Genomic DNA, 20,861 nt, shown 5'->3' on the forward strand with positions numbered 1-20,861 from the left:
ACTCATATACCCGAAACTAATATAATATTTTAAATGAATTATACTTCAAAAATAAAAAGATAATTTTATGAGGTAATGGAGGTATTGACTAACCTTATTGTGATAGTAATTTCATAATGTATATGTGTATCAAATCGTCCTGTTGTATACCTTAAACATACATAGTATTATATATCAATTATATCTCAATAAAGCTGGAAAAATGAAAAGTTTGACACACAAAGGGGTAAATGGTAAAAAATCACTTATCTAGAATCTCATGTTGAACAAATGATGCCTTACTGTATTATTATTATTTTTTACTTAAAAATGTAGCTTAGGGACTTCCATGGCAGTCCAGTGGTTAAGGCTCCACGCTCTGAATGCAGGGGGCACAGGTTCGGTCCCTGGTCAGGGAACTAAGACCCCTTGTGCTGCACAGTGCGGCCAAAAAAAAAAAAAGCCTAGAGAAATAATTCATGGCATGTATATTTTCTAGATTTAAAAAATTTAATTTACATACATATGTTTATAGAGCTGTTTTAAGTTAATTTTAGGTTGAACCACCTGAAATTACTAATTTCATGGTCAGGTGTTAACCATTTCATATATTTCAACCTTTCAATATAGATAAATTGCTGATTTTTTAGAGGGGAGGAATTATTGTCTGATGTTGTTGTCCTTTGTTTTCAGTATGCATTGCCTCTTCAGCTGGTGAATAACCAAACCATGACAGCGTGGATGGAGATCTTCCGAACTATTATTGACAGGACTGTTCCACCTGTAAGAAAGGGCTTCTGTTCCTAAGAAGAATGGGGAAAACTTGGGTTTGGGTTATTTGTGGTAGATTGATTTGTTATACCAGCCTGCTATTTAGAAAAAAAAAAATTACTACTGTAATAAAAGTAATTAATGATACATACTCATTTTTAGAAAGTTCAGATAAACAAAATTAATAAAATAATAACTATTTAATTCTACTAAAAATGATAACCATTTTAAAAACTTGGTATTTATTCCTCTTGTCTTTTTTTCTCTGCATTTATATACAACCATATTTTTTTTCTTTCTACAAAAAATATTAGAGAATCTTTATAGGAAGAAGTGATTAAAAAGGGTATGCTGACAAAATCTTATTAAAAAGTAATTTAAAAGGGTATACAGAAAAAGAAGCATTAATAAAATTTGTCAGGAGGAGCAATCATATTTTATTTGTAAAAATGGTATAGATAGGTACTGTTTTGAAGTTCATTTTTCACTTAAAATCTATTGTAAATATTTTGTATGATTATGAAGTTTTTTACATTGTGTCATTTTTGTTGAATGCTTCATTTGCTAGATATTTAGGTTGTTTTAGTTTTTTAGTGTTTTAACTATAAGGATGTAGTTAAATTTTTATGCACATACATGATTATTTTGTTTGGATAACCTCTTAGCAGTGTTTAAGGCTTTGACAGATCTTTAATTAATTAATTAGTTAATCAATTAATGGAAGTATAGTTGATATACAATATTATATTAGTTTCAGGAGTACAGCGTAGTGATTCAGTATTTTTATAGGTTATACTCCATTAAAAGTTATTAGAAAGTAATGGCTATAATTCCCTGTGCAAGACTTTGACAGACCTTGTAAACGGCTTTCCAGAAACAGTGCACTGGCTTATACTTTAATAAGCAGTGACTGAGAATGTCTGTTTTGTTAAATTCTAAGTTTGCCGGTTTGATAGGTGAAAGATGGTGTCTCATTTTTATCTGTAGTAACAGTGATACTATATTTCATCTATCAAATTAACTCAAATAATCAAATAAACTAAATTAAAATATATCAAATATTTAAAATTTTGAGCTTGTCTCCAAATGTGCAGTATTCCTTCCTTTGCCCATATCTTGGGACAAATTATGTTGAGGTTTAGTTTATACACATAAATACACAGAGCTTAGTGAACAGTTCAGTGAATTCTGACAAACATACACTTGTGTTACTATCACCCAGATCAAGAACTTTTCTGGCATCTCAGAGAGTTTCCTTGAGGGATATGGTATTTTGTGTTTTGTTTTCTACTTATTTGGGCCTTTTAAAGATAGAAGATAAAAACAACAGCACTGGTTGGTTGAAATTTGCTTTGCTTGTTTAATTCCTACCTAGCAATCTATAAAGTAAGAATTTGCATTTGTTTGGCAGTCTGAATTCACATTTAATATTACTTAATTTGTATCAATATTTATTCTGCCTTTGTTAGTCACACAAACCTTTTCATTATGTGGGAATTTTATCTGGGTGTTTTTGTCCTCCTAGGAGACTCTGCAGATTGATGAGGATGATAGACCAGAATTAGTCTGGTGGAAGTGTAAGAAGTGGGCATTACACATTGTAGCTCGTCTCTTTGAACGGTAATTCTGGTTATTAGATTTACAATCTATGGTTAGTATCTCAGTATTGGATATAATAAAATTGAATAGGTCCCTTTATGCTCTACAGTTTATGATTATTTTTCTTTAGAGCAACAGAGGGCAAAAAGTCACCCTCTGCTTTGTTTTAAAGCAGGCTTAACTGTGATCATTGGCTTTGAGATCATAGTGAGGTGAACAGTCTTCTTTGGACCTTTCTATTCTTTGTAAAAAGGATCGAGAAATGATATTTCTGTCTGAAGTTTTAAGTATGGCCTGGAGTCTAAGTACAGCTTATCATAATTTCATTTTGGGGCTTGTGAAAAAAGGTAAAACGTTAGTTTTCTGTCCCAATAGAGTACATCTTTCAACAAGTATTTAAACTGGTGAGCGTGCTTTGTTTCTAAAGTTTGCAGTATTTAAACATTTTCTCTTTGTATTTTAAGATATGGAAGCCCAGGAAATGTCACAAAAGAATACTTTGAATTTTCTGAATTCTTTTTGAAAACGTATGCAGTGGGAATTCAGCAGGTAATAAACTTACATTTTTTAAATAGAAGGATGGTTACTACTGAAAGTAGTTAAGTCACTTCTATCCATTTAAAAGTAGTTTACAAACATGTTAATTAATACGAATTTATAGGGGATGAAATGGCAGCTCTGGGAATCCAATACAGTGCAGTTTTAGAACCAAATGTCCTAGGGTAGCTACTGCAAGAATGTCCCTTCTAGACTCCTAGATGCTGGACTGAAACCTTTCAAGTCTGTTGATTGATACTTGTGTAGCAGTCGCCAGTATGAGATCAGGTTCTTCAGTTAACTTCCTGACCTCACATGAGTTTCTTACCCTCTATTTGTTGGAGCCCCACCTCTTTGTTCTAAGCTTTTATATCAGAAGATTTAGGTAATAGGAATTGATCTATTTCAAGAGGAGTTGAGCTCAGAAGTTAAGACTTTCAGCTGAGAACTCACACATTTTTGTGGAAGTTTGGGAACCATTTTGTACAGTGAAAACTAGGAGTTCTTGAGAAATAATCCAAGTTGATATTAATATTTACAAACTACAAAGGATAGATGGGTGTGAAGACTATCTGTATTGCCATTTGAATCATGAAATTTTTCTATTTCAACAAATGAAATTCAGTAATGATTGAGCATTGGCTGTGTCAGGGCTATATTAAGGAAGCAAAGATTAATCAGACATAGTAAAAGGCTTTCATGATACAAAGGGTGTTTCTAGATTTTTATAAATCTATGCAGATTAGTCTTCTTTACTGTCAATGATAGAAAGTTCAAATCTTAGATAGAATACTTCCTTTTATGGATTATCATTTTGACTAGTATCATTTTATGGATTATCATTTCTAAAAATTACCTTGCAACAATTCAGGAAAGCTATGGCTATAAATTTCTCACAGATTATTTTGTTGGCCCATGAGAAAGTCTGTAGGGAAAATTGGTGAGTGATGAATAAAATTATATATTCAGCCATTCATTTTGGATACTAGGATAATCAGGGAGCTGTTTAGCTCTGTCTTCTGCTGTCTCTGTCTTTCCACGGCTGTTAAACCCCAGTAAGCATCCTAAAGTTGATGCCCTCTTCTAGTGTGTTCAGTAGAGGTTTTCCAGTGTCACATAAACATGTATGTACACACACATTTAAATTTCATGCTGTGGCATCCATGTCATAAACTGTTAGAACCTTGGTCATTTAAGGTATATATTCCTGATATTTTAAAAAGTTTTTTTTTTTAATCAAAAACTGTTCTCTTCTTTACTATTGTGTCTCATCTGCGACCACCTCCACTTTGTGTGAACAGCAACTGTATTAGGAAGAACTGTGTTTAGTAGCATCCATTTTTAGCCCGCATTGCAGAAGGAGTTTCTAGGTGATAGTAGGACTTCTGACAAATTTTATAAACCTGAACTTTATATAACTTGAACTGAATTCATGTTCTGAATTTATAAATTCTGTACATGTTTTAAAAGAACCCCTTTTATTTATTCAGCAGTTCAGTGATAAGCTTGCTGTAGTGAAGGGCTCTGGAGATCAGGAATTGGAAGACTTGGACCGTGTTGTAGTGCAGCCTCTGACTGCGTGTCCTTGGGTCCTCACAGCTGCTTTGGGCATGGTTCTTTCCTTAGAAACAATCTTTTTTTAAAAATCAATATTTAAAAAAATAACTTCTCAGTTTTGTGGTATTTCTACAAAGACTTTCTGTGGTCTGAGATTATAAAATAAAAATTTTCCACACTCTTTTTTAGTTACTCTGTGGTTTCATTTTTTGTTGCTGTTGAAATATTTCCCTATCTGGAATTTATTTAGGTGTGAAGTTTAGTTAGGGAGCCACCTTAATTTTTTTCAGAGGGCTAGTCAGCTGTCCCAATACTGTTTTTTGTATAACTTACTGTTTCTCTTCCAGTTGAAATGCACCTTTGTCAAACGTTAAAATATGTTTATGGTGTCTCTTGCTATATGGATGTTTTCAGTGTTCACTTAGTCAAGTCTGTTATTATTTGACAGGAGTCTTAATTTATTTGAAGAGCTAGTATGTGGAATAGTGTATAGACTTCTTTTGGGTAGTTCCACAGGTTAGAAGCAGGATAAATGGCTGAAAATCACAGTGAGACACCCTTCAGTTCAATGTCACAAGGACCTATCTAGGAATTAAAACAGCTCATGTGCTTTCTCACAAAATATTTACTTCTCTAAAAATCTGTTAATTTTTATCTCTATGACCTCTGCGTTGGTTTTATGTCATGCCTAAAATGCCCATCCTGTTAACTTCAAAATTGTTTATGTTTTCCTATGTTTTCTCTTCTTATTTTCCTGTAGGTACTACTAAAAATTTTAGACCAGTATAGGCAGAAAGAGTATGTAGCTCCCCGTGTTCTTCAGCAAGCATTCAACTATCTCAACCAAGGCGTTGTTCATTCTGTAACCTGGAAGCAGATGAAGCCGCACATACAGGTTAGTGTCAGGGAGCAGCTCTCGGAAATCATTCTCTGGTTATATTTTCTGGACAGGGTAAGTGTTAACTAATCCCATATTTTGTATTTAATATGTTTTTGTTTCCATTAATAATTTCAAATGAATGCAGTCTTGTATCTGCTATGAAGGACCTGGAAATTTAAGTATTTGAGAAGAGTGAAGTTTTCAAGTTGTATGAATTGGAAGACTTGGATTTAGTTAATCTAGCTTGGAATCTTAATTAGCCTCTGTTTCTCCTCTGTTAGGTCAGATAATATTTTTCTACCCTTTTTACCTAAAGGTTGCTAGGATCAAATGAGGTATTTTGTATGATAGCATTTTGAAAACAGTCCCCAGGGCTCTACTAAGGTAGTGTTATTTTGCAGGAAATGCAGCCTGATACCTGACCATTTTCTTTTGTAGCTATGAGCAAACAAGGTTTTTATTTCTCTTTTTGGATTGTTAAATTCTATAAAAGAAGTTAAAGTTTTCGGTTTTTATATCAATTGTGTACTTAAAGGTAGAATCAGCATTGTTATTAAAGAATAAATCAGAGTGAAAAATTATGGACCATTAATAAATAAATTAATATTTACATACAGATAATTTTGGGTAATTCAAAGATGTTAGGAATGGAATTTTTTCCTCTCAGTCTATGAATTCTTAAATTCTGTAATCTCTAAGATGGTATCTAAAAAGTAAAGCAATTCTTTTACTTTGTCTTTGGTGTCTAGGATAGAATTTGTTTAGTGTTATCTTATTATAGGTCTTACAGATATTAGATCTTTTGCATTGTTTTCTGTGGACATTTTAATAATGTTTGCCTAATTCCCTTGATCAAATAGTGATTGGTTCTTTGCAATTAATAAAGATACAGATTTCATTTTATTTACTGTGTGCCTGTAAAGTAAGGGTGAACTGTGATAGCATTTTTTTCTACCTGATGCCTTTGGCCTTATTTTTACATGGCTGTAGTGTAGGAGTAAGAAAACTCCGATTATTAGGCTGAATTTTTTTCTCTTAGAATTACTTAATTTGGAAGAAGTGATAAGAGATAATTTTGTTCTTACATATGTAATTGTTAGAGCACGGAAGGGCTTGGTAGAGCATTAGCGGCAGTGAACATAGAGGCTGTTAGATGTGATTTTTCCCCCCCACTGAAGCCTGCACTTGTAGGGTAGGAAATTAAGTTGTTGAAAATGAAAAAAGAAGAAAATGTTAATGTTGTTGAAATATTGACATTTAGGATCAAAATGGAAATGTAAAAATGTTCACAATAAGTAATATAATAGTAAATATAAGCTTGGTTTGATATTTATTTCTCTTCCTTGACGAATCAAGGTATGTTTAGGTATGTTTAATATTGATAGTAAAACTTTATTATCCCCGCTCTTGCCTCAAAGAAGAGCATTCACCTCGTTCTCTGTACCTTTAATCAGTTGTTGTTTAAAAACAAGCTTATGTTTAACTTCTTCTGCCCCCGCCTCTACCCCTTACCCCCAAGGCTTTTGCTTTCCTGCTTTCACTTTAGCCAATGCAAACTTAACAGAAAGATTAATATAACAGTTTGGAAAACTAACTTCATGAAGGCTTTCATTATTGGTGTTCCCCAAATGTGAATAGTCTATACCCATTTGTTGTTTTGTTTTTTTCTCTTGTTAGAATATCTCTGAAGATGTGATTTTTTCTGTGATGTGTTATAAAGATGAAGATGAAGAGCTGTGGCAGGAAGATCCATATGAGTATATAAGGATGAAATTTGGTAATGGCGATGATTTGGGTCCTCCTCAGTTCCTGGCTCCGTAAAGTAATAGAACTAAATGTATACTTTTAAGCAGATTTTACTACTTTGTTAAATTCCCAGAGTTCTGCTTTTCACGATAAACTCTGAAACTCGTGAGAGTTTGATGTTCTGTTGAACCGATGGACTTGAGATGAAAAGCTGCTTTATTTGTCCATCCCTGTCATCGGTGCTGAAGCAGTCATGGAGCCATCTGTGTATAACTCTTTCTGTTGTGATGCTGATCTGCAGGGACCCATTCCTTTCTGTGCCTTTGGGATACCTATTTGTAGATTGGGTTGTTCTCAGTCTGGGAGGTCCTTTGCATTTCTGCATATTTTAGGAACACCCCAATTTAGTTTGCATCCTTAACCTAGGGGCTGAGTATTCCACAGGGGAATGAGATTACTTCTGATGACCCCACTGTGTGGCCCATTTCTCTGTGAGTCCTTTTAGCCTTGGATCATCCAGGAAGCTGTTGAATTGTGTAGGTTGCCTAAGTTCATTCCCTTTTGTCACCAGTTTGAATTAAGCACTTCCTGGAGTACTCAGGCACTTAGCCTAGGAAGATGTTACTTGTGTACCTCTGTTCCTCCCACGGTGAAGAAGCTATCTGAGGGCAGGGACTTTATCTCACTTGCTTTAGTTTGCGTTCTCCATCCCTTCTACACCCCTACATTCCTCTGCAAGTTCTTGGCCCTGGTCTGCCTTCAGAGAATGTTGAAACAAATAATTGATAAGACTCGCACTGCCCAAGGCATGCTGAAGGTACTGTGACCACAGTGCTTTCCCCTCGTTGGGCCATATGTCTCTAGTTACTTGAGTTAAGCCTACTAATATAGATGCTAGATTATTGGGCTATGTTGTTTTCACAGTGCTTTGTGTTTAGGTTCTTTGATTCAGTAAGTGAGGAAGTGCCTCTTTCCTTTGGAGACAAAGTACAGGAAAAGCAAGTGAATGAGAAACAATATTTACCACTGCTTTATCCTTCCATTCTGTCATTTCTATTTGAAAATCATTATACATATGCATGATTTATTAATTCCCCTTCCTAATGCTTTTGTTTTCCTAGTTTGCTTTGACAGAGCAGAATGATTAACTGGTCTTTCTTCTGTCTTTTTTAAGGCATATTTTTAGTGTCTAGTTTTTCTATGATACCTGTTTTTATAATGTGCAGTGTATTTGTTTAACTTTCAGAGGGCTACCATTATTTTACTTATTCTTCATATCAAATAAGAAAGTATCTCAGTTTTTAGAAAATATAATAGTTAAGAGCTGTGTGTGTTGATTGATAGAATTTACATTTTATTGATTAAAAGAGAATATGGATAATTCAAGACTAGCTAAAGTGCCTTTTTTCCTTAATCATTTCCTTCTGTAGAGTGCAGTGGGTATTACTTAATATGTGTATTTTACTTTTAGATAACTACTGGGGAGAATAATTACGTTATTAGTTTTCTTTTTATATTTTTGTCATGTGCAGTTATTTATATTAACAAAATACTCTTGTCTAAGTGTACTGACTGATATTAATAATGGTGTTTTTAGATTTGGTAAAAACTGAAGGAGCTCAGGCTTTGATGTTAAGACAGCCTGGATGTGAATGCTGGCCTGGTTGCTTACTCACTGTGTGACTGTGGGCAAATTACTTAACCTCTCTGAGATGGAGTGTTTTCAGCTATAATATCTTGTGTGTGTATGAGTGTCTATATCTGTATTATCAGTTTGTTTCTTTCTCTTACTACGTAAGCTCCATGAGAACCTTTTTTGTTTGATATTTGTATCCCCAGAGCTTAGAACAGTGCCTGGCACATAGTAAGCACTAAATAAATTTTTATTGTTTTTTGATAGAGGTAAAGCATTTTTCCTGTCCCCAGTGAAACAGATATACCTAATATGTATTGTTTGTTTTAATAAGATTATTTAAAAGGACAACCTTTTAAATAACTATTTAAGTATTTTAATAAACATTTGATGTTTATTTTAATAAATATCAAATAAAATTTAAATATTTAATAAATAACATTTAATTTAAATATTTAATAACTATTTAAATATTTTTAAAATGTTTAAAATAAATATTTGATAAATATTGTTGTGCATGAGAGCAGTGATGATATATCTTTAGCTTTTTTATGCTGTAAACCGGTGTTATATGTTGACTGTTTTATTTCTTGGTTTTGGAATGGTGGTCAATAAGGTTTAAAATCTATAATAAGTAGTTGTATTTTTGCTAACATGGTTTAAACTTTTAAAATCTTAGATATTTTCGAAGATTATGCTTCTCCCACCACAGCAGCCCAGACTCTCTTATATACTGCTGCAAAGAAAAGAAAAGAGGTATATAGTTATTCTTTCTAAATACAAATCTGAAAGGTGGCCTGTGTTCATTTGACACTCTAATGAATGCCCCTAGTATTTGAAAAATTATGTTAGTAGTTATAATCTGTTACTTTAAAAATATTTTTCTGTCCTTGTAAGGGAAAAGGAATATTTTGTTTTCTTATAATTGCTTGATAGCACACAATAAAATGGCTTTATTTTTGAAAATTTGTACATCATATTTAATACAATAGTAAGGCAGTAACAGTTCATATAGACTAAAATGGTTTCTTCTGTTTCTTTAGGTGTTGCCAAAAATGATGGCATTCTGTTATCAAATCCTAACAGACCCGAACTTTGACCCTAGGAAGAAAGATGGAGCCCTGCATGTGATTGGTTCCCTAGCTGATATTTTATTGAAGGTTAAGCTACTCAAATTTAATTTACTTAATAACACTGTGTAGCAGAGGCAAATGAGAGAATATGAAAGTTATGGATAATTTAAAACTGGTGACTTTCTGCATAATTGAATTGACTAAATATTTTTCTTTCCTTAATTAAAAAAAAGACTTTTTTCCATAGTTCCATTATTTATTTATTTTTTAACATCTTTATTAAAGTATAATTGCTTTACAATGTTGTGTTAGTTTCTGCTGTATAACAAAGTGAATCAGCAATATGTATACATATATCCCCATATCCCCTCCCTCTTGCATCTCCCTTCCACCCTCCCTATCCCACCCCTCTAGGAGGTCACAGAGCCACTGAGCTGATCTCCCTGTGCTATGCAGCTGCTTCCTGCTAGCTATCTGTTTTACATTTGGTAGCGTATAATGTCAGTGCTACTCTCTCACTTTGTCTCAGCTTACCCTTCCCCTCCCTCTGTCCTCAAGTCCATTCTCTACATCTGCGTCTTTATTCCTGTCCTGGACCTAGATTCTTCAGAACCATTTTTTTTTTTTTTTTAGATTCCATATATATGTGTTAGCATGTGGTATTTGTTTTTCTCTTTCTGACTTACTTCACTCTGTATGACAGAATCTAGTCCATCCACCTCACTACAAATAACTCAATTTCATTTCTTTTTATGGCGGAGTAATATTCCATTGTGTATATGTGCCACATCTTCTTTATCCATTCATCTGTTGATGGACACTTAGGTTGCTTCCATATCCTGGTTATTGTAAATAGTGCTGCAGTGAACATTGTGGTACATGTTTCTTTTTGAATTATGGTTTTCTCAGGGTATATGCCCAGTAGTGGGATTGCTGGGTCATATGGTAGCTCTAAAAAAAATGACTTTTTATTCATCACTTTTTCAATATGAAAATGTTGCTGTATAAAAAAAATGATACAAAATGACTTTAGTGTTATTTCTAGAAAGATCACTCAATATCAAATTATATCTAAAGTACTATTTCTGTCTTGTTTTAAAACATGCAATATGTAGGTAAAATGATTTTACAAAATTGTAAATAGAAGTATATTAAGTGTAAGTCATAACAAATGTATTTTATTAGGAAGTGATTTTTACATATGAAAAAGACATTGGTAAGTTAAACTTAATTTCTGTTTCCTAACAGAAGAGTTTATTCAAGGACCAAATGGAATTATTGTTGCAGAATCATGTATTTCCATTATTATTGTCTAACCTGGGATACCTTCGAGCCAGAGTAAGTTTTCCATATTTCCATTATAGTATCTCGAAATCTTCATTTGTAAGTTAATTATTGAACTAAATATTTTTGAATAAGTTGACCTTTTACCACATATTGAGGCGAAATGAAGGCAATTAGAATGTCTTTTATGGTCACATAAGCTGAATAAAGAGCAAACTAGTGAATAAAGGAATTTAATTCCAGCTCTTTTTTCCCCTAGCCTCACTTGCTGCATATGCAAAACATTCAGTGAGAGGGATGATGTTACAGCAATGGTACAATGTAAATTCATAAGCTGATTAGTGTCCAAAACAGCATGGAAATTATATTTTGGCTAAAAACTTGATTATGATTTCCAGTATAATAGTTAGGTATGCCTTAATAAAATGGAGAAAATAATAATCCATGTAAATTTATTTGTGTTCTAAGTGTATATTATTTATAGAAATGATATATTTTATGGAGAAATAAAAATAGAACTTTAAGAGCCTAGTACTTATTTTTATAACTGTATCAACCCAACAAAATGTCTTGCTATAACCAATATATGTTAAAATGCCTTGTACACTCTAAAGCATTTTATAAACAGAAGATAATAGTCACTAGGGAAATATTTGTGTGAATGTAGATTAGCGATGTGGAGGGCACACAAGTATTTTTATAAGTAGGTTGTTATTTCTGCAGACTCTGAATTGTATTTCTCTTGTTAAGTCTTTAGTCATTCAAATGAATTACTGTCAGTTGTGTTTTATGCACATAGAGAATTTAAAAAAATAATATGATTCTGTGGTCTAATAGTTTAAACTTCGGTAATTTATGCAAAGTTAAATTTCTTCATGTCTTGTGTGAGTGAAAAAATCAAGTTTGTTAAGCCAGTTAGTGTAAGGGAACATAATATTTCATTCATTTGTTGTGAAGACCAGTAAATGAATATCAGCATTGGTTGGTTCATAGTGCTTTTTGCATATAAATAATAAATAAGTTATGAATCATAATATTTATTAAAAGCATTGACAGGATTTCTATTTTTAGAGACACTTAAATTTGGCTCTGTTTTCTTTTTCCTGTGAATAATGATATTGCATAAAGGTAATTTAGAAGTAATAAAACTGCCTTTATTATAAGAAGTCTGGGAAATCCAGAAGTTAGCAACTAAGGCTAATATGCTTCTCTCCAAAAACAAATAAATAAACAAATAGCACTTGGTAGAATTAATGATATTTTACTTAGTAAGGAGTTCTTATATGTGTGACATTATTACATAACGCCATAATCCTAATAGTTTCCTACTAACTTTTTTCTTATAACACAGTCCTGTTGGGTACTCCATGCATTCAGTTCTTTGAAATTTCATAATGAGCTCAACCTAAGAAATGCAGTTGATCTAGCAAAGAAGAGCCTGATTGAAGATAAGGAGATGCCTGTCAAGGTTGAAGCTGCCCTTGCTCTTCAGTCATTAATTTCTAACCAGACACAAGGTAAAGACAACATTTTTTTTTTTTTTTTTTTTTTTTTTTTTTTTTTGCGGTACGCGGGCCTCTCACTGTTGTGGCCTCTCCCGTTGCGGAGCACAGGCTCCGGACGCGCAGGCTCAGCGGCCATGGCTCACGGGCCTAGCCGCTCTGCGGCATATGGGATCTTCCCGGACCGGGGCACGAACCCGTGACCCCTGCATCGGCAGGCGGACTCTGAACCACTGCGCCACCAGGGAAGCCCAAGACAACATTTTTAAATGAAAAAAATTTAAAATAAAAACACACCTTTTAGAGGGTGTATTTAATTTATTTTTTTGACATGGTCTTCTCAAGTAGTTTTGTTCACTTCCTTCCCTAACAAAGATGAGTCCCTAAGTCTTAAGGTTCAGGGTTTGGATTTTTGAGCTTTTGCCCCCTCAGAATTTTATAGGAGTTTATTCTTGCCACTTTTAGGAGTGTCTATTGACTGTGGTTTCCAGAAAAATTATAGATTAGAGAAGAAGTTGATGATTGGTAGATGGGGAATCAAGAGATCTGGGGGTCTAGTTTTGATTGTGCTACTACCTTGCCATGTAGATCTGGGCAAGGCACATGATCTATCAAGACTTAGATGCCGTATGTTTAAATTTAGGGGGATTGGACTAGATCGCTTTAAGATTCCTTTCAACTCTAGGATTCTATGATTCTGCTAGTTCTGAAAGTAGCAAGTATCATTTCTAGTGAGTGATAACACATATCTCACTTGTTTGTTTACAAGAATGTTCTGTTCAAAATTCAGATAAACCTTTGAAAGTAAATTCGGCTTTATGAAGAACATGAACCTTTACCTCTATTCAACAATGTTCCAATGGAAGGACAGTAATGCATAAGCACATGTGGGGAGAAGGGTGGTTAGAGATGGGGTGGGGGAGGGAACAGACACATCAGTGTTGGGCATAGTCTTTATGTACATGATTTTTTATGCTTGTATCATGATAACATTCATGTTTGATAAGGCATGCTGATGACAGAGCACATGTGTAATTAGAATTTCTCAGTGGGTGCTATTGGCATTTTGGGTAGGACATTTCTTTACTGTGCTGAACTGATTATCCCTATGTTACTCATGGGAAAATTGATACATTGGTGAACATTATTTTGGTACAGCTTTGTAACTTACTCACTGTGAAGCAAATATGTTATCTAGAAGCTATTACCCTGTGTTATTTACCTTGGGACCAAGTTACTTTCCTTCACCATTTGTCAATGGCTAATTTTTTTACTAAGTTTGTTTTTTATTGCATTAGCTAAGGAATATATGAAGCCACATGTGAGGCCTATCATGCAGGAGCTGTTGCACATTGTTAGAGAGACAGAAAATGATGATGTAACTAATGTTATCCAGAAGATGATATGTGAATACAGTCAAGAGGTAGCCTCAATTGCTGTTGATATGACTCAACACTTGGTAAGACTGGGCAAAGTTTTATGTTAGTTGGTATAAAGGCTTTGAATAATCTAAATAAATTAAACTCCAAAATCTGGAGTTCAGTTTACATGTAATTGAAATGCTAATATAAAAATATTTGCTGTAATAATTCTGATAGTTAATAATTTTCTATATATACTTTTCAGTTTTCCTAGATTTTGGATTTATTTATTTAATGACAACCAGAAGTTAATTATTTGCTATCTGATTATAATAGCTAATATATATTCCACTTTAGTGACTAGATAAGGGAAAAATGCCTATGTTTAAAACATGACAGATTCTATCATTGATTCACTTGGCAAAGTGCATATCTTGAAGTTTGAGCAATGCCGACATTTGGATGTGTGACACTCCCCCTTTTTTTTTAAAAGAATTTATGTATTTATTTATTTATTATTTATTTTTGGCTGTGTTGGGTCTTCATTGCTGCACGCGGGCTTTCTCTAGCTGCGGCGAGTGGGGGCTACTCTTCGTTGTGGTGCGCGGGCTTCTCATTGCGGTGGCTTCTCTTGTTGCGGAGCATGGGCTCTAGGTGTGCGGGCTTCAGTAGTTGTGGCACACGGGACTCAGTAGTTGTGGCTAGGGGGCTCTAGAGTGCAGGCTCAGTAGTTGTGGTGCATGGGCTTAGTTGCTCCGCGGCAGGTGGGGTCTTCCTGGACCAGGGCTCAAGCCCGTGTCCCCTGCATTGGCAGGTGGATTTTTAACCACTACACCACCAGGGAAGCTTGACACTGCCCTTTTGCTAACTTATAGAGAAGGGCGGGTATAGCAGTACTAATTGTTGAATGTGTTTGCTATTTTCATAGGCTGAGATATTTGGCAAAGTTCTTCAAAGTGATGAATACGAAGAAGTCGAAGACAAAACCGTAATGGCTATGGGAATTTTACATACCATTGATACTATCCTGACAGTTGTAGAAGACCATAAAGAGGTAGGATTTCTCTGTGTTTTATTATGTCATTATAGTAACTGAAATTTATATGATCACTGGTGATGAATTTTAAAGTCTTAACCTTTAAATTGCTATTTATGTTACTGGATTTTAAAAATTACCCTCAAATTTTAAAGAAAAGTATTAAAATGATTGAAGGGAAATATTACATGTGGTTTTAAAGTATATAGTATATCTCTTTGTGCTAAGCTTAGTTCAGTTCATCACATCTGCTATGTGCCGGGCTAGGTTTAGGGGGATATCAAATTGAGTATGACTTGAGCCCTGCTTTTTGGAATCCATAGTCTTGTCTTCTTGGCAGAGAGAGACTGCCATTCAATCATGGTGGCAAATTTTAAATAATGGAACAAAATGCTGACGTAACAAATATCTGAGAATGGAAGGGAAGAAGGGCTTAAAACATCATCTTTCCTAAACTGAGTTCCAGAACAATATTGGGATAAGAATTTGTGCAAACATTTGTTAAGTGCTCTCATATCCGTTAGCTGATAGAATGTTACTATGTCACCCTGCCATAGAGTGCGTAATGGTAGTGTCTTTTTGCAGAAGCGGAAAACAAGGTTCAGGTAGTATCAAGAGTCTGAATCATGTTCACAGAGCTAGTAAGTTGTAGATTTGGGGTTGCAGTCAATTGATATATCCTGATGATATGTCAGTTAATCCCTACCTAAAACCTGCTCCTCTCTTCCCCAAGTATTATATATTGTATAGCCTCTACTTGACTGAGATTAGATTTGTGTTCATTACTTCTGTGAGCACGGTTGACTCGTTTGGCAATGATGGCAGCTCTCATTTTGTACAGTGGGACTTAGGAAGCAGGTGCTGGTTCTTTAAATAGCATTGTTAAACCCTGTGGCTGGTGACTTATCCTGTGTTTATCACATACCAATGGACACTTACCAGGTTCTTAAAAATGGTTCAGTTTTCTTCTCCTGGGCAGGGCTTCCTTTGCCTAAAAGGCTTAGTGTGGATTTTTTTTTTCCGTATTCATTATTGTATTGTTGTGTCCTTGTTGAAACAGTCTGGGCCTATCAGTAAAAGTGAGATTTCCAAGTTAAGTTACATGTATACTTAAGGATTATTCTTTCACCTTGTATGTAGAAATTATATTTTAAATTTGAAGAGAACTTAGACATCGCCTTGTCAAGTTTTCCCAAATATGTGTGTGTGGAGGATGGGCAGTAGTAGAATGAGCAGTAGTGTTAGTTTGAAGACAAAACAGCATTTTATCTTTTTGTTTTAATTTTTAAATTCTTGATATTAATTTTATTTTGAATTTCACGTAAAGTTAAAGGAGCATGTGACCTTATTGTGATTATCAAGGGAGGCAGGGGTTAAAATTGAGATGCACTAATCAGCTCCAGCTTCCTTAACCTACAGATGAAAAAACTTAAAGGCTTCAGCTAAATGGCTTTACCAAGGTCATAGGTAACTAGAGGCAAAACAAGGACTGGAATCTTGGTCTCCTGACTACCAGTCTTATGATTTTGAACTTTGACTTACTAAAAGCAAACTTTGAAAACAAGATTTCCTTAAAAGGAATATTTACACGTGTATAAATACTTAATATATGAAGAGCAGAATTAGAAATCTGGAACAGATGCTTAGTATTTTTATGGCTTAAGCCTTCACATTGAAATCCTAGATATATTAGTAATTAATTTTGGTATAAAATGTGAGATAAGGAAGTAATTTAATTTGTAATTTTATTATGAATTTAACTGCCACTTCTATTATTAGGCTACTTTTCAGAATTTCCTGGTTATTCTTGCATGTTTAATTTTTCACATGAAGTTTAGAATTCTCAATTTCTCTTCTCAGAAAAGTCCTGTTGGTATTTTTATTGGGATAATATTAAACTTATAGATTAAATTAAGAGTTATGATGAATTTTAAACTAAATGTTTAAAATTTGTCTTTAGGTTACTCAGCAGTTAGAGAATATCTGTCTACGGATCATTGATCTTGTTTTACAGAAACATGTCATTGGTAAGTTCAAAGGTAGAATAAAAAGGTAAATTGGGACTATTTTTAAATTTGATGAAAAATGCATTTTAGCCCTTCAAATTCAACAAGATGGACAGTTTTGAGAAAGAGAGGCTTGCATTCTGTTCAATTTTTAGATATACTTTCTGATAATAGGCATCCAGATTTTCATTTAGAGGTAAGCTTAACATATCCAGTTAAGAAATTTTGGTCTTGGAGTTTTTAAAGAACAGAGTATTTAAAGTTTTTTAGAAAGGAGGAACTGGGATGAGGTTCAGGTGAGGTTACTTTAATCTGGGATTGAAAAATGTGAAATGATAGACATATATCCTATCAGAAGTGTGAATTAATTGTTGTTCTGTTATCTGTTATGGTGCCTGACTGCTGAGTAGAATCAGTAGCTAATGCTGGACGTTATATACTGATTGGAATTTGTAGAGGAGGCAACTTTTTCATAGTATCCAAGCATTTTGAAGATGCCAGCCCCAAATCTTGTGGGCATGAGGGAAATGCAACCTGTATAGTGTATAGATAGAAAGATGGAACAAAAGCACGTTACTGTCTAAGAGCAGTTGTCTCCAAACTTTTTATCATTCACACCATTAGTAAAAAATTGAGCATGTACTTCTAATATATGTGAATAATATTTGAATAGCTATTTATAGGCAATATACATGTTACTATACTACAATTACATACATAAAAATAGAAATGTAAAAACATGAGATTAAATATAAATATATATGTATATATCCACTAAGTGTTCTAATAACATTCTTCTCCCATCTCAGTGGATTATCCTGCACCCTGCCACGGGTACTCCTTACTTTTGAAATAGTTGCTATAAAGCAGTAGTTCTAAGACTTCGGTGTGCATAAGAATCACTGAGGATCTAGTTAAAATGAAGATTCCTGGACCATAATTCCAGAGATTCTCATACACTCAAAAAGAGTATATTCACTTATGTCCTTATTCATGGAAGAGATTGTAACTGAAAATTCTCCATTAAAAAAATTTTTTTAAGGACTTCAAACGTGAATTTTTTAATTGATTTACAGTATTGTATTAGTTTCAGGTTTACAATGTAGTAAATTTGATATTTTTATAGAATATGCTACATACAAAGTTATAAAATATTGACTGTATTCCCTGTGCTGTGCATTACATGTTTGTAACTTATTTATTTCAGGTGAAGGGGATTAAGAGATACAGATTACTAGGTATAAAATAATTAAGTTACAAGGATGTAATCTCCATTTAAATTTAAAGTAAAGTAATCTTGAGGAAAAAACTGTAAAGTAAAGCAAAGGGAAGTAGTTTATACCAACCTTCTGTAATCTGCCTACACCAAATATTTAATTTGAGCAATTACAACATCAGGATATTAAAAAAAGGAAAGGGGCCTATTTCTTGGGTGTGGTGGGCAGAGGAGAAAGCCATGGTTTCAGCTGCCTGTCTCCTCTAATCTCATCCCTAGTCCCAGGGTGATAGCTGATCTCTCTTACGTTTTCAGCTGTGATGCACATAATGTTGGTGGCCCTTTTTTGAACCAATATTTGGCTATGCAAGATCTCAGATTAAAAAACAACAACAACCAAAGTTGTTCTGAAAGATGTCATGGGCTGAATCGATTAATCCAGGACCCCCGCCACAGTAGTCTGACCATGTTATGTCTGTGGTCCAGTCTCTTTCCATTGTCCCACTTCTCCCTCCCTCCTTTGCCTGTTTTCATTGCTAATTTACTCATGAAGTTGATTTATTATTAGAAGCCAGGCTTAGCTGTTACTGATTTAACTGTTCTATCTTATGCAGTAAGTCAAAGTTAGTAAAACCATCCTACCCTAATAGTCAGTCTTCTTGGTTGAGAATAAATGAAAATACTTATGGTCAATTTAAGCAGAAATGGAATTTAGCGGAAGGATAGTTGTAGCACACCAAAGCAGTGGGAAGGCTGGAGTTGGCCAGAGCCAGCCAGGATTCTGCCATAATAGTGGTCTGCTTAGAAGGCCAGTGCTGCCTTTGTCAACACTGGGTCCTAGGCTACTGCCTACCATAGTCCAGACTCCAACACAGACCCTGTCCCCCCCACCCCCGCCCCCCAAAACTGCAGCAGCTTTGTGCCTTCTAGTTTCTCCCTCAAGATTCAGAGTCCTGGTCTTGAGCATCTGAGTAGCCAGTTAATGCACACATGCCGTAGCTGTCACGAATGTGAAAGGAAATATTTCTATCTTTTAGGCTTCACTTTAGGAAGAGGCATTTACTTTCCTGAACAGAACTCTCAGAAATTTTATATTCAGGCAATTGGTTGTATTTCAAGTGATTGTCTTACATAACAAATTATTTCCCAGTATCTATGATTTCCGTCTTATTTTGCTTTTGGTAAGGCATATATCTGTATTACTAGCTTTTGAATGTATTAAGTTTTAAATAATGTTACAGAAAAAAACTTTATTCAAACTTCCAGGGTGAATTATTAGTTCCTTTTAATAAGAAGGGAAAAAAATAATTAACTTTGAAATTAGACTTTTTTGTTCAGTGACATGGTAGGAATTATTTGAAATTTTTGTATTGAGGTTTGTGTTTTCTGATTATATGTTTAGATATAATTTGCTTTTGAGTGAGGGTAATAATAATAAATATGTGTACAAATGCAAGAGCATTCCCTTTGGACTCTTCTACTTTGAGTATGATTGTCTTGAGGTAAATTAAGAAATACTGTACAAATTTTACAAGCTTTGTAAATTGACGAAATACTGTCCAGTATATAGTTTGTAAAAATATGTGAGACAGACAGATATTTTCACCTAGATTAATTAAGCTCTCTGAGGAACATTATTTGTAAATTTAAAATCCTGTGTAGGAGTCACATACAATAATCTATTCCCTCTTGTATCCATTTCTAATATAGTTTTATATATATATATAAACTATACTTTCTATATTACAAAATATTAAAAACATAATTTTTCAGTATTATAAGTAAGTTTAGTAAAAACAAATCTTTGGCTTGTCTTATTGAGTAGGGGGCAGATCTTGGTAAGAAACGGAAGGTGGCAAATAGATGTAGCTGAAGATGTGAATGCTGAGAAACAGATGCTCAAAAGTACATTAGATGTAAAACATGTGTGAGTGTATAGCCTAAATCCTCTTCTGAGTGGTCTTTGTGTTTAATTTTTGCTATTTCCTGGGATTCTAACTAGAGATTTTCTTCTTTCTAGAATTCTATGAAGAAATTCTTTCACTGGCATATAGTTTAACCTGCCATGGTATTTCTCCTCAAATGTGGCAACTTCTAGGTATATTATATGAGATTTTTCAGCAGGATTGTTTTGAATATTTTACAGGTATGACTTTGACCATGTAACAGTTTTGCTTTTCTGTGTCTAAATAGATATTATTTTCGAGTAAAGGGTGGTTCTACCATAGGAGTGTTTTTCAGCCCTAGGAATAGAGGTAGTAGGAGGGAGACCATATTGCCTACTGTATCTTAAATTACTTTGCAGTCAGAGTATATGTCCATAAATTTATTAATATTTTCTGAATATCGACTATATTCCAAGTACTGTTCTAAGCTCAGCAATACATCAGTGAAAAAAATAGACAGTCCTTGCCCTTTTGACACTTCCATTCTAGTGGGGGGGAGGGAGAGGGTAGGAAACACACAGCCAAGTAAGCAAATATACAGTATGTCAGATGGTGATGAGTGCTATGGAAAAAGAAGAAAATTAATAACAATCACTATAATAAATGATGAGCATTTTAGTCTTTCTGATCTACAATTTCCTCATTTACAAAAAAGATGGATTTAACACCTTCATTTCTAGCATTTTGTGGTTGCAAGGAAAGATAGTAATGTGTGGGTGCTACAGAAATATGCTT

General features: G+C 34.1%; 1 protein-coding gene across 3 annotated transcripts in view; it reads left to right on the forward strand.

The window, feature by feature from the left end:
- Positions 1 to 20,861, forward strand: part of IPO8 (importin 8) — a gene marked incomplete at both ends in the record, with an annotated part of 66,769 nt that overhangs the window by 18,860 nt on the left and 27,048 nt on the right. For 2 of the 3 annotated variants that reach the window (XM_079715317.1, XM_079715319.1), the window contains 13 exons: positions 673 to 762; positions 2,276 to 2,370; positions 2,814 to 2,898; positions 5,204 to 5,338; positions 7,001 to 7,100; positions 9,382 to 9,458; positions 9,746 to 9,862; positions 11,024 to 11,113; positions 12,411 to 12,576; positions 13,860 to 14,020; positions 14,851 to 14,976; positions 16,919 to 16,985; positions 20,201 to 20,326. In XM_079715317.1, coding sequence (XP_079571443.1) covers positions 673 to 762; positions 2,276 to 2,370; positions 2,814 to 2,898; positions 5,204 to 5,338; positions 7,001 to 7,100; positions 9,382 to 9,458; positions 9,746 to 9,862; positions 11,024 to 11,113; positions 12,411 to 12,576; positions 13,860 to 14,020; positions 14,851 to 14,976; positions 16,919 to 16,985; positions 20,201 to 20,326 — 1,435 coding nt within the window. Of the gene's footprint in view, positions 1 to 202; positions 227 to 672; positions 763 to 2,275; positions 2,371 to 2,813; positions 2,899 to 5,203; positions 5,339 to 7,000; positions 7,101 to 9,381; positions 9,459 to 9,745; positions 9,863 to 11,023; positions 11,114 to 12,410; positions 12,577 to 13,859; positions 14,021 to 14,850; positions 14,977 to 16,918; positions 16,986 to 20,200; positions 20,327 to 20,861 lie in introns of those variants that run through there. The other variant, XM_079715318.1, reaches the window with a different exon arrangement.

The sequence above is a fragment of the Hyperoodon ampullatus genome, assembly GCF_949752795.1.
Source record: "Hyperoodon ampullatus genome assembly, chromosome: 11".
In the NCBI taxonomy this organism is placed as follows: domain Eukaryota; kingdom Metazoa; phylum Chordata; class Mammalia; order Artiodactyla; family Ziphiidae; genus Hyperoodon; species Hyperoodon ampullatus.